Below are 13,904 nucleotides of genomic sequence, written 5' to 3' on the forward strand. Positions count from 1 at the left end.
ATTCCATTATGAAGTTTCTTATATTAATTTTAAGATATATTGCATAATCTCATAATTCTCACTGATAGACTTTAGCAGGATTGTAGTTACTGTGTTTGTGGATGTGTATGTGTGTTTAAATATTTTTAAAATATTTTTGGCTTTATTAAATACTTATAATTAGAAACACAAATTAATGGGCATCTGTCACCACCTTTGGAATATTTGCAAAATATTGAAAACATTTGAATTCCTGAAGTTTTACACTAAGAATTACCTGAGAAAGTAAGACTTGTTTGTTGGTTAATCTATATACATGTGTACGTTTCTGTGCAGGAGGAACAGATGGAGAGTGACACTGTTACTCCTCAAGATGTCATGGAAAACTGTGGCATGGATGAGCATCTTGAAAAGGCTTCCCTTCCAAATAATGAGTGTGGTTCTAATGAGGAAACCAGTCCAGAAATACTGAGCAGAAATAATGATGCCAGAAAGAAAACTTTAATTTCATCAGAGAAAACAACTGAATGTGCATCTAGTGCAGAAAATACTTCTGGTCTCCACAGCTCAGTTTCTAACGCCATCATTTCTGGAATTCCCCCACAGCCTACAAGTCGGAGGCAAACCTTTATTACTTTGGAGAAGTTTGATGGTTCAGAAAATAGACCTTTTAGTCCATCCCCCTTAAATAATATGTCTTCAACTGTTACAGTGAAAAATAACCAGGAAGTCATGGGTAAAACAGATATTCCACCAAAAACAAAGAAAAGAGAAATGGCTTTCACAAAATCTGATTCTGAAAAAATAGCACATGGAATTAAGAGATCAAGCCGAAGGTTGAGTAAAGCCGAACAAACAGGGAACAAAAGGTCTAAGCTCTTAATGAGATCTGATCAGGAGAAAAATACTCAGGAATCTGTTGATGGCACAGTAGTCTTAGAAAATAACCCACCTGGTTTGCTTAATCAAACAGAATGTGTGTTAGATAATCAGGCTCATCTCTCTGAATCTACAATGGAGTATGAGGATACAATGCTTAAACCAACAATAGAAAATGTGGTATTATTAGAAAACAATACTGTGGAAGAGAAAACACTAGGAATCAATTTGGAATCCAAAGAAAATACACCCCCAGCTGTAATACCAGCAGATCAAATGGTAGATGAGAATAGTCCTGTTCAGATAACTTCAAATCAGAAAACGCTTAGACGGTCCTCAAGGCGACGCTCAGAAATAGCAGAGCCTACCACTGATAGCCAAGAGAAAGAAAATAATCATCAAAAAAAAGAAAGACGTAAGGAAGAAGAAAAGACCCTTCAGAAAAGTCCGTTGCATGTAAAAGATGATGTGTTACCTAAGCAAAAACTGATTTCTGAAGAGACGGTACAGGAAAATTTAATTGAGAAAGGGAATAATTTACACGAGAAGACTTTTGGGGAAAACAGCACTACTGCTGAAATTGATGAAAGTAAAAGAAAGCTAGACCTTGAAAATATTAAATCTGAGGGAGACGGTGCCCAGGGTATTGTCGATAAGTCCTCTGAAAAACCAGTAAGCGGACGTACACGGTATCAAACAAGAAGGGCATCTCAGGGTTTACTTTCCAGCATTGAAAACTCAGAATCTGATAGTTCTGAGGCAAAAGAAGAAGGCTCTAAAAAGAAGAGATCTGGAAAATGGAAAAACAAAAGCAGTGATAGTGTTGATATTGAAGATCAAGAGGAGAAAGTGATAAAACAGGAATGTATAAATGTTGAAAACCAGACACTTGACTGCAAAGCAAATTCTGAAGTAGAGAGAAGGCTGAAATCTCAGATTTGTGAACAAAAAGATGAGAGTAATAAAACTCTTGAAGATTCTACAGTATCTTCAGATTTATTGCAGGTTTCTGATGATGTATCAACTACTTTTGAGGGAAAAAGTAAAACCAATAAATGTGCAGAATATTCCTTTTCGAACCCTTCTATGCCAGAATCAAATCTAAGGACTAGAAATGCCAGCAAGAGATTACAAAAACGAGATTCTATAGAAAATAACAGCATGGGAGAATCTTCAAAAATAGGGACATCAGACATTTCTTTGCTTTCTGAAAAAACCTTTCAAACACTTGAATGCCAACATAAGAGAAGTAGGAGGGTAAGGAGATCTAAAGGTTGTGATTGCTGTGGAGAAAAATCACAGCCTCAGGAAAAGTCATTCACTGGGTTAAAGAATACAGAAAATTATGATGTAAAAGTCAGTGAAACAAAAAAGACAGATATGCAAACACCTGTAAGTGTATCAGAAACTTCTAAAGCTAATCTGTGCTCTGAGGTAAAACTTTTAGATGAACATAATGGTGTGAATTTTCATTTGGGACTCAAGGAGGAGAATGATACTTTTAATGATTCATTAATTATATCTGAAAGTGAGTTGAAAGAAAATACTATTCAAAACCCTCTTCCTTCTGAAGTAGTAAATTTTGAAGAAGAAACTTGTGATACGGATTCTGAAGAAGCAACACCTCTTGAAAGCCAAGAGCCATCCAATAAAAAATGTATAACTGTTAGCCCATGTTTAGATGATTCCAAAGATAATTCACTGGAATGTTCTACTTTGGAGACCAAAGAAGAAAAGCCAGAGACTGTTTTGGAAAAGGAACTAAGTATAGAGAACATTGCCAATGTTGAAACAGATGCATGTAAAGGTGAAGCAAAATTCAATCCAGAAGAAATAGAAGCTATTGAATTGGGTGTAGAAAATGATAAATCTGAAGCTAGCTTTTCTGAACAAAAGAGTACCGAAACTGGTATTAGTGAAGAAGAGATAAATAGTGAAAGAAGTGATGAATCTGAAGCAGAGGCAGCTGAAAAACTGAAGTCTGAAGAAGCAGTAACTGAAGAATTTAATTCTGGTATTGGTCATTCTGATAATACCACAGAAATGAGTGCTCAGGTAGAGATACCTGAACAAACAACAGTTGGGGAATTAGATGAAGGAAGTGACGAATCTGGTCCAGGCTCATCTGAAGAAATGAATGCTGAAGTGGAAAATTGTGAAGAGACAGTGATTGGTGAGGTGAGTGCTGAAGCTGACCAAGTCAGTGAAACGGTGGACCAGGACTCGACTACCGAAATCTCTGCTAAGCCTGTACAGGCTGAAACAAAGACAGCAGCTATGGAAATTGGCAGTTTTATTCTCAACACACTTGAGATGAGCACTGAAGAAGGAAAAGTTGACTCTGATAAAACTGAAACAAATATTGAACTTAATAAGTCTGAAGAAACAACATCAGATGACAATGGAATGGTGGGGGGAAGTGATGAAATTTTACAGGAAGTTCGCCCTACTTCAGAGAAAGTGGAGGAAATATCACAGTCTCTGACATCTGAAACAGCCATCTCTGGACTAATAACAGAAGACAATAATGCATCTCCTCAAAAATTAAGGGAACTTGATCCTTTACTTGTATCAGCAAATGGCAGTCCTAGTAGCATGCAGACACGCTGTGTCTGGTCACCTTTGGCTTCTCCATCGACCAGCATTTTAAAGAGAGGACTAAAAAGACCTCAGGAAGATGAGATATCATCACCTGTTCACAAGGTAGGAGAATTGAGGCCGAATATTTATCAGACTAATAGGACCACTCATTTTGAGTAATTAGCATGGCGAGTAGGGAAAAGGGCAGGTAGAAGAAGTGTTGATAAAAGGGGACTGAAGCCCTTAGATATTCCTTTATTTGAAGACACTAAAGATCTTCAACCATGTACATTGTTCACCTTTTGCAAAATTTTTGAGGATCTCTCGTGGTTTTTTGGTGTGTGGGGGTTTTTTTTTGGTGACTTTTAATTTTTGGGTTTTTTTTATTTTTTGTTTTGTTTTTTTTGCTCATAACATGTGAAGAAACATTTAGAAACTGATAAAGCAGCTTTAGTTAGCACTCACGTTGTGCTAGGACATTATGCAGTCTGTTTCACATTTAAGTATTTGTGTAAACTCTTATTTCCAGACCTTGTCTAATGAAAAAAATCTCAGGTTGTGCCTGTATCAATTTCTGGTTATGATCTCATTTATAATTTTATTTCCACATCTTCACTAAACTGACTCCTTTTTTTGTAAATTTGGATTCTATGTATTTACTTTATTTAGCTCCTGACCCTATAACTTGCAGATAATTTGTTGAATAAGTAAATTTAAAAAGTAAAAGTTACATGTGCTTACATAGCTCACCTTGTCCTCCTCTTAGTAAAGGAGATGTTCTGAAAAGGTAGGTATGATGTGAACATTCTTTTAACTTTGAAATTGAGTCTGCCATTTGCTGTAGAATACATGTTGTTTATATGTACGGACGTATGTTAGAGATAGAAGATAGATTTAATTTTGCCTCTAGGAAGCATGTTGCGAAGACTTCCTCAAGACGTACCAAAAATTCTTACACTGAGAATTCAGTTTTTTGGTTTTGTTTTGCTTTGCTTTTATATTGAGGCTCTAAGTGTCTTAAGGTAGAAGTCTTTGAAAAGTATGAAGATAGAATGTGTTGGGATTGATGTCTTCAGTATATTTTAGATTGTTACTAAAAGTTAACTAGTCATCTTTTGATAGTACCTCAAATTTAATTTTTCTTTAGGCAACAGTAAGACATTGTAGTTTTCTATGCAGATATGTACAGAATCTGCCTACTCTTGGGAATCAAGACCAGGAGACATTTATATACATGGTTAGTGGTTATGCCTTATTGCATATTTATTTATTGCGTATTATATCAAATAGCTGAATGAATGAACACATCATAAGAGTTCAGAAGAGGCTAAAATGAAAAATTGCCACCGAGTTGCTGTGACTCTGGTACCCTCTAAAGAGTTTAGAACAGAGGTTAGTATGATACACCAGAGGCCAGTTAGTACTATTTCTACCTCTTTACCTTGTATTTTTAAGTCACTGTAGTAAGCCTACAAGGTTAGTATAATTTGATGACACAGTTTCAGCTGCCACATGCAATTTCATTTTTTTGCCACTGTCCTTGTCGGTCTTTGTTGGTATGTTACGTAGAGACCATTTAGAACATGGATAATTAAAATGACTTGTGGTATTAAGTAGTATCTGTGAAAGCAGCCATTAGAAAGAAATATATCTGTGTGCAGTTGGCTTCTAGTCAAGTAAATTAAGCTTCTAAACCGACATGCTATTTTGGGGGGACCTCATAATGAGAATTTATGGTGTGGTTTTGTGTTTTGTTTTTTGTTTTTTTTTTTTAACTTTAATTCTGTTAAAACATGACCTGTGTTTTCAGGTTCGCCGTGTCTCCTTTGCAGATCCAATATACCAAGCAGGGTTGGCAGATGACATTGATAGGCGATGCTCTATTGTTAGGTCCCATTCTTCAAATAATTCTCCCACAGTAAAAAGTGTTAAAACTTCACCTACTGCACAATCTAAGGTAAGCTGTGGGGCTTAAAATATGCATATATGTATGCAGGTACAGAATGCATAGTGTAGTTTGTCTTAAAAGTAATAAAGAGTAAGACTTCTTTGATTTGGATACACTGTTTTGTCTGCAACATGGTAAACAAACATGAACAGGTGGGAAGACGCAGTGATACTCCAGCAATTGATTAGATAGTAGTTTATTAACATTTTACATTTTCTCAAGATTTTAGGAAATTAGTGCACTCTAAATAATGGAAATTGTAAAATTATAGTTTTCTAGGGTTCTGAGTTTTTTTTTCTCTCCTTCTGTCTAGCATAATGCCACTTCAACCAAAGGATTTCTGTCCCCAGGATCACGTAGCCCTAAGTTTAAGAGCTCAAAGAAGTGTTTAGTAAGAAGTGCTTTAGTTTTCGTGCAACTTTATATTTTCATGTTTAGTCAGATGACTTCTATTTAACAATTCTGAAATTTATTCTAAGATTGCAGAAATGGCTAAAGAATCTATGCCATGTCCAACAGAAAGTGTTTACCCAGCTTTGGTCAACTGCGTGGCTCCAGTTGATATCATTTTACCTCAGATTACATCAAACATGTGGTAAGTAGTTATTTGTCCTGGTTTATGCTTAAAGATGCCACTTTTTTAAGAGGAATATTTAAGTGATCGAGGTTCTTATATTTAGAATCGACTTACATGCACTTTCGCACATTTTATTTTAGAAATAAAAATTCATCTGGAAAGGTGGGACAGATAGGGCAATAAGAGAAGCATCTACCATAATACAGTAATGGCTAAGATAATTGCGTGCTTAATATTTGCCAGATGCTATGCTGAACTCTTTGCATATGTTATTTAACCCTAATTATAAATCCCATAAAGAGTATAATTATTATTTCCACTTTACAAGTTGAAGTTTACAAAGATAGCCATTAAGTCATAATGTAAGTGAAGTCTGAGACACACATTGGTCTTAGTCTCTTCCTAGCACTGTTGCTGAAGCCAGGCAAACACATCAAATTCAAATTTTGTTTTAAATTAAATGTATATGTGCCTGTCCTCACTGGGCTAGGTGAGCCTGTGTAAAATTCGGTTATGATTGGGCATAATCAGGAAATCAGCTGGATAGGCCCTCACAAATAGAATAAATGTGAAACTATATGATGACATTTTTCTTTTTTTCTTAACCTCTTCAGGGCAAGAGGACTGGGACAGCTCATTAGAGCTAAGAATATAAAAACGATTGGTGATTTGAGTACTCTTACTGCATCTGAAATAAAAACTCTTCCTATCCGTTCTCCAAAAGTGTCCAATGTAAAAAAGGCTCTTAGAGTCTATCATGAGCAGCAGGTAAACTTAGATGTTCTCAATCATGAGTAGATAAATGATCTCACAGTAACAATTACAGAATTTGGTAGTTTTGCTTAAAAACTTAACGCCACCTCTTCTTCCCTTCCCCACAGTCAAGAGTAACTTAAAAGATTACTTTATAATTCCACAGAGAAGTTTGCTTCTTGATTTTGTACTGTTGTGTGTAATGCATTTCTTTTGTTCTTTGAGTTCTCTTCCCCCCACCCTTGTCTCAATTCATTTTCACCAGATTAGTGATCAGTTCCATGGCTGCTATTCCTAAAACCTGGATGTTCGAACCTAAACATCATAACAAAAATCTTGCAAATGTGTAATTAACAGTATTTCAATTTTGATGTCGAACACAACTGTAACTAATTTTTCTTGTTCTTAGCAACGTTTTGCACATAAATATTTAGGGTCATAGACATCTTTTAAGATTCTGATAAAAGCCAAGATTCCCCCCCAGCCCCCAATAAAAATATATGTGGAAAACCCATATCATTTCAGAAGGATTCAGACTGTATTGAAACCTATGCAGAAACCCTTTGTGTGTCCATTGAAATTACACAAAATTGTGAATAAATGCAAACAGGACGTTAAGCTTGAAAACTAGTGTTTATATTAGAATTTCCGAGACTGGAGTTTGCTAACTACTAAAGACTTCTGTTTCCTTGAAAGTCTTTGATTTAAAGATCATTAAATATTTGTAATCTTTAAAAACTCTTTTAAGAAACCCAAAGATTATAATAGTAACTTTCAGTCTCATAGACTTGCTTGCTGTGGACCTTTCACAAAAGTGGGATCATGTAAGCTGTGGTCTTTTTGTGACTGGCTTCTTTGAGCATAATGTTTTCAAGGTTCCTGTGTATCAGTACTTCATTCCTCTTTATGGCTAAATAATACCTCTTGTATGAATATACAACATTACAGTCATCCATCAGTTGCTTAACGTTTAGATTGTTTTTACCTTTTGCTCTTACGTACACTCATATACAGTTTTTGTGTGGATGTGTTATTCTTTCTCTTGGGTATCTACATAGTCAAATTGATGGACCCATCAGTATGGTAACTCTAACCTTCTGAAACAAATATTTTCTCAGTCACTAATCAGTAAGCCTGGGAACACGTTTTTAAATTGTGTTCTTTTTTTAAAAAAGTCCATGTGTTTTTTAAGCTTGGAAATCTCTTCCTTGGATTTTCTTATGCTACTAAACTTGGGAAATATAGTGTAATTTTCTTGGCTACCATGGCTATTTCTTGAGAAGCCCATTAGAAAATATTATGAATTCCTAACCAGCTTTTTGAGAAAACAGAAAACACTTTGTAATCCCATTTTTTGTGTCATTAGTAGGACATAGTTTCTTAGCAAGATTTGCTAAGCTAATAGTCATGTGATGGGCTGGGAAACACGTCAGATTCTTTTCCAGTGTTAGTGTTGTTGGTCCTTTTAAAAGCAGCTTTCAATTTGTTGGTTTTGTTTTTGTTTACTGGCCTGTGTATTATCAAGGTAAAGTCTCGTGGACTAGAGGAGATTCCAGTTTTTGATATTTCTGAAAAAGCAGTAAATGGAATACAAACTAAATCCCTTCCTTCTGATGAAGAAAGACTTGCCTCAGGTATGTTTTAGCAAAGTGGGACAATTTTATTTGCATGATCAGCTGACTTTGGATATATGCTTCTAGTTTTAATTTGACTATGCTCTGTTAATTTGACAAGGTTTTTGTTTTTTGGGGGGTTTTTTGGTGCTAGCGGCATGAAAAAGTAACTGATACTGACTCCAAGTAAATCTAGTTGTTTTTCTCGAATTGTCAGCTGCTCCTCAAATAGGGATATAAACTAAACAGTGTGTTCTAGTTATGCTGTTAATAAAAATGAAGTAGCCTGGTTATTTCTTTAATGGCACTGAAGAAGTTGTGTAGATTTTTCTGTTGCCTTATTCTCTTGAGGAGCGATACCTCAGCCTGCATTCTCAATTTAAATCCTAGGCGCTTAAACTTTTTATTAACTTAAAAGGAGATACATACAATTTAAGTTTTATCTGGAATAGATTAATTGTGCTTTTTTTTTTCTTTTTCTTTTAGATTTAATTGACCCTGTTGCTTTGGAAACTCCATTACCTAAAAATCTTGTGGCACAGATTAGTGCACTTGCTCTTCAGCTAGATTCAGAAGATCTCCATAATTATTCAGGAAGCCAGCTGTTTGAAATGCATGAGAAACTTGGTAGCATGGCGAACTCTATAATAAAAAATTTGCAGTCACGTTGGAGGTCACCAACCCATGAAAATTCCATTTAGTATTTTAAGAGAAAATTGAAGGTTTTCTTTTTTTTTTTTTTTCAATATCACTGGATTTGTTGATCATAAAATAAGTTCTGAAGTATAGCACAATTTCAGACTGAAAGTTTGCAAAGTTGATAACATTTCAAACCCTGAAGGGCTGTGAGTTATGTAAGTTCAGTTTTGTAAGTTTATTATGTAAGATTTTTGTTCATACAACATTTTCTTGGCTGCTATGCATAGTTTTTCAAAAATTTAAATATCTTACTGAAATGTGGAAGCAAGAACGAGAAACAAAAGCATTTCATTTCACACCTCCTAAACTCATACATATTCTGATGAGACAGTCATAAAAAATGAAAAATACCTTAAGTAAAATTGAACATTTCTATTTGAATTTTTTGCTGAACTGATAAAGGTGTTTATACTTGATTTTATTTTTTTAATTTATATTTGTTGTGCCTGAGGTTTAAGAAATTTGTTCTCAGGAGAACACCTTAGATGAGATGCAAAAGAATTGGAACATTTTCCCACAGATGTCAACTTTGGACAACTTAATGGAAAATACCAAAAGCTGCAACTTTTGGGGTTAAAATACTAAAGCAGAACTTACTAAGATTCCATTCATTTGCGTTAGCAAATATTTGTGCAGCATTGCTTTGTGAAAATTTAGTCATATGAGACATGTCCTATTCATTTTAAAATGCATGACTATTTGTACATTATGTATAGATTACAATGTTTTTAATTTATAAATTTCAGCCTTTGTTAATGGCATGAATTTTTCTGCAGCTACTTGTGAATACCTTTGTTTAATAGAAACCTATTTTGTATATATTAAATACTGAGATATCAGTATGGACAGTAGAAGTGCTTTGTGGGCTTGCTGCAGATGTTTGTAGGATTCTGTATCTACAAATACAAATAGTTTTGTACGTAGTAGTCTTAGTAAAAACATGAGTTTATTTTCTAAATTATAACCAGAAGGAGTTAAAGTTATAGAAATGAGGAAGTGTTACATGAGAACTTCGCTATTCATACCCATACTTTTTTTTTTTGTTGTTCGGAAGGAGGGTATCAGCCACTAGAAAGCTTCATTACATTTCTTTTTAATGGAGAGTTAGTTTGACTATTTTTGTTACAACTTGGACTATATGAAATCCAGAATTTATTGGTTCTTTTCACCTACACCTAAAGCAGACTTGGAAATTTGAAACTGTTCTTTTGAAATATGTATGTTTTGCCTAGTTTTAAAAAAGTAGGGTGTATATAATTAAAACATTTGTAAATTTTACCGACTAGTATTAGTGCCTGACTCCCATATTTGTTTCGTCTCTTTCCAGTGAGAATATCTCATTTGCTCTCTGATGAGAATGAGTGAGTGACCTTCACAGTTTCATATTTTATTCAAAACTAACCAGCTTGAAAAGGCACACATTCTTCAACAAGTTACTGAAAGTTTAATTCTTGTGTTTTAGTTAGTTCCTATATTCAGAAGGGGACCACCTGCCAGCCACTAAAGTTGGTGTCTTTTTCATAATTATAAATCCATCATCATTACAGATATTTTGGGGTATAAGTTTCATAGTCCTATACCAAGGCTGGATTTAAAGGAAATTCTGGGACCATAAAACTGAGGATTGTAGCTTGAAGAGATAACTAAAAATAGAATAACAGAATTATAATTGTGGTTTCTATTGCCTCCCACTTCCCACGTTATTTTATAGTAAAGAGGCACATAAATTTTTAGTTAACAGGTATAAGGAGGAGTGTGTATATGTGTTTGTATGGAGTCAGAATTGGCTTATCTCATGATTATCTTAATGTTTGTGTAACTAGCTGGTGAATGACGTTCTTGAGAACTTGAACAGTATAGGAGAAAATGTGACCAAAGTGATTGATTAGCATTTACTTAAATCACTGAATTCGATAAAAGCACAAGTATACATTTTCAAGTACTGTGGTTGAACAAGGATGTGTTTAAAAATGTTACTTGAAGGCAGAAACCAGTTTGCTAAATCTTCATTGTAGATACAGTTGTTAAGTGTATATTTGAGGCACCTTATTTTTAATATTCTTGCCTTAAATTTTGCCCTGAATGATTCCTAAATAGCAAAAAATATTAATTATCCTTGATCAGTATGTTAACTATTAAAATTAAATCAGTTTTTTAATATTTTCTAAAAGTTAATAAAACAAATGGCAAATATTAATAAGAACACTCAAATGTGATTTCTTATTTTATGCATTTATAAAAAGATTCTGTTTGCTTACAGAAGTATAGTATAATTTCTCGTGTTCCAAAATGGACTCCATATAGTGGGTTTAAATTTCAGTATTGCACCGAGCCCATTGTCTGAGATGTTACATTTGAACAAATTTGAAAGCCATTGTTGAATGGCATGGAGCTTTTGCTCAGATTCCATATAGTATAGGGTGAATCAGGTTTAGTGATAATATTATCAGATAATATAGTCAAAAATAAGATTTAAATATGAACATGGTAGTTTCTGGCATCGCTCATGGATACTTTACAGCTTGAAAGTAGTCAGGGCTTCTGTTACATATTTAAGAGTCATAAAAATGCCAAGGAAACTGGATTATATTTTGCCTAAAATAAAAGTGGCAGGGCAAGAAACAAAATTAGGGGAAAATGGGAGGGGTGTGTTTAAAATGTACAATTAAAGAGTATTTTTTTTTTAAGATAAGGGAATGACAATAATTAAAAATAAGTGCTGTTTAAAAAAACTTTGTTGGAATTTAACAGAAGATACGAGTTTAAAAAAAGGGTTCACATTTTACCTTAATGTCATTCTTTCCAACTTGACTTTATAATCCAGTAAGAAGGGCCTAGTTTCCATCTCATATTCTTCATTACTGATTTTCAGGGAGATAATTTGCAGTTAGGCTAGGCCATAAAATAGTAGTTAGAATATTAGGCTAAGATTTTGGTGGGGGAGAGGGAGCTGTTTGCTCATTAGCACAACCCATGTCTATTTTATCCCTAAGCCATCGGAAAGGTCTTAGGCATGGTATATAAGCGTTAGAGTTAAGTTTTGACTTTTAACAGTGTTTCTCAAACTTTTACTATGTATGTATGAAAATACAGATTCTGACTCAGCAGGTCTGGGATGGGGCCTGATAGTTCATCTCTAAAAGCTCCCACATAACCCATACAAATGCTTGTATCGTGGATTGCCTTTGTGGTGGTTAGGCCTTTGAGGCTTCAGGCTGTGAATTAGGTGGTAACACAATCAGGTTTAAGTCCCAGGAATTATTGCCACAAAAGACTTAAGTGTTTTTTAAATAACTTTTTCAAGTTTATGATCTGGGGATGCAGACTGGTCTTGAAGTCTTCAAATTAAAGTTCGAAATTTTTTCAAGAGTTAAAGGTAGAATTTTGCCTTATTTGGAGCCTTTTTTTTAGATATGGACAATTTTGGGAGGAAGTTTTTAAATAGGCAGACAGTTAACGTATCTCATGTTACAAAGAACCTTGCTAAACAGATGAGACAGTGTGAACCTTTTTTCATGAGTAGTATATGTGGATTATGTTCTCATTTTTTAAATATGAAAGTAAATTTTCAGATATTAGAAATATATTTACTTTCTAAATAAATCTTGCCTTCTAAGTTACAGGGCTTCACTGCTTTACTAATAAACATTGCAAACAGACTACCCTAACTAAGATTAACTTGGCAGTAAAGTTAGCAGTACCAAAATAAGCCCTATCTGACAGATCTGACTTGTCATTTTAGTAAAGACCTCTGGTTACTTTGCTGTTATATTGTTGAAAGTTTCTATTTCATCTTAAAGTGGTGTTTGAAAGACAGTTGAATAATTTGATTCTCTAAAAATGAGTCTTTCTTGGCATTGTTTTATTTCCCTCACATGTTTTAAATACTCTTCATACAAATTGTACTCATCCAGAGCACTTAAGGTACAGCCAGAGGTTAAATAATGGGGTTTTTAAATTGATTTATCAAAATTTGTTGATTGCTTGATTTGTAAAACAAATCTGGGCTTTGGTTTGTGATGGTCCAATTAATGATATGTTTATCATAGGCCAGGCTTTGTATATTGCTTTTTGAAAGTATTAAAATCTGAGTCATTAGGGTTTGAAATCTCTAGCTATTTGATAGAATAGTAGTCTAACAGAACTGAGTGTTCACTCATTGCTTGTAATAGAATGTTAAATTTTATAAGATGGTCTTAACCATTTTTTTCTTTATATACCAAGCCAAAGAACAGTTAAAACCAAACATGAAGTGCCAAGCTGTAAATGCTTACTCTCCTGAAGTATACCATTAGAAGAAAAGATAATCTCTCCCTTTACCTGAGAGTATAAGATTGAAGGCAATAAATTGATAGCACATGGAATTTTTAAAAAAGTATGTAGCTTTTTAGTATAGGGACAGTCATATATACTTTGAAAATAGCTGGCAGTTATCCTGTATATAAGACAGTACCAGAACTGATATTCGTAAATACCCTGAATAATTGTTCAAAATATACATTATTTACAGGTCACTTGTCTGGCTCAGTCACTGGTGGAGCATGCGGCTCTTGATTTTGGAATTATAAGTTCAAGCTCCACATTAGGGGTGGAGATTGCTTAAAAATAAAATCTCTCGAAAAAATAAAGTATACATTATTTAATACCCTGCCCCCCAAAAAGGAGTCAATAACTCCCAACAATAGGCAGAATTATTTCTTAAGTGAGTAAATTGCATAGAACTAGGAAGTTCACCTTCAGAATAAAGTCATGGAATAGAAAAATGGAATATAGTGTAATAGCTATTTTGATACTTAATTGAATAATTAGCAAGTGTCTAAAGACATTTTTATTTTTGTAGAATGGGAATTTTCTAAAAAATGAAAGAACGATGAAT

At 34.1% G+C, this 13,904-nt stretch overlaps 1 protein-coding gene across 6 annotated transcripts in view; it reads left to right on the forward strand.

Annotated features, from left to right (window-relative positions):
• RIF1 (replication timing regulatory factor 1) overlaps nucleotides 1-13,120 on the forward strand; it is a 57,619-nt gene extending 44,499 nt beyond the window's left edge. For 3 of the 6 annotated variants that reach the window (XM_019806902.2, XM_019806904.2, XM_019806903.2), the window contains exons 30-37: nucleotides 316-3,561; nucleotides 4,586-4,675; nucleotides 5,249-5,395; nucleotides 5,700-5,777; nucleotides 5,866-5,981; nucleotides 6,578-6,731; nucleotides 8,242-8,350; nucleotides 8,816-13,120. In XM_019806902.2, the coding sequence (XP_019662461.1) occupies nucleotides 316-3,561; nucleotides 4,586-4,675; nucleotides 5,249-5,395; nucleotides 5,700-5,777; nucleotides 5,866-5,981; nucleotides 6,578-6,731; nucleotides 8,242-8,350; nucleotides 8,816-9,030 (4,155 nt within the window). In that variant the 3' untranslated portion in view covers nucleotides 9,031-13,120. The remainder of the gene's footprint in view (nucleotides 1-315; nucleotides 3,562-4,585; nucleotides 4,676-5,248; nucleotides 5,396-5,699; nucleotides 5,778-5,865; nucleotides 5,982-6,577; nucleotides 6,732-8,241; nucleotides 8,351-8,815) is intronic. The other 3 variants (XM_019806906.2, XM_002926196.4, XM_019806907.2) reach the window with 3 other exon arrangements.
• The last annotated feature ends 784 nt before the right edge of the window (nucleotides 13,121-13,904 follow it).

The sequence above is a fragment of the Ailuropoda melanoleuca genome, chromosome 2 (assembly GCF_002007445.2).
Source record: "Ailuropoda melanoleuca isolate Jingjing chromosome 2, ASM200744v2, whole genome shotgun sequence".
In the NCBI taxonomy this organism is placed as follows: Eukaryota; Metazoa; Chordata; class Mammalia; order Carnivora; family Ursidae; genus Ailuropoda; species Ailuropoda melanoleuca.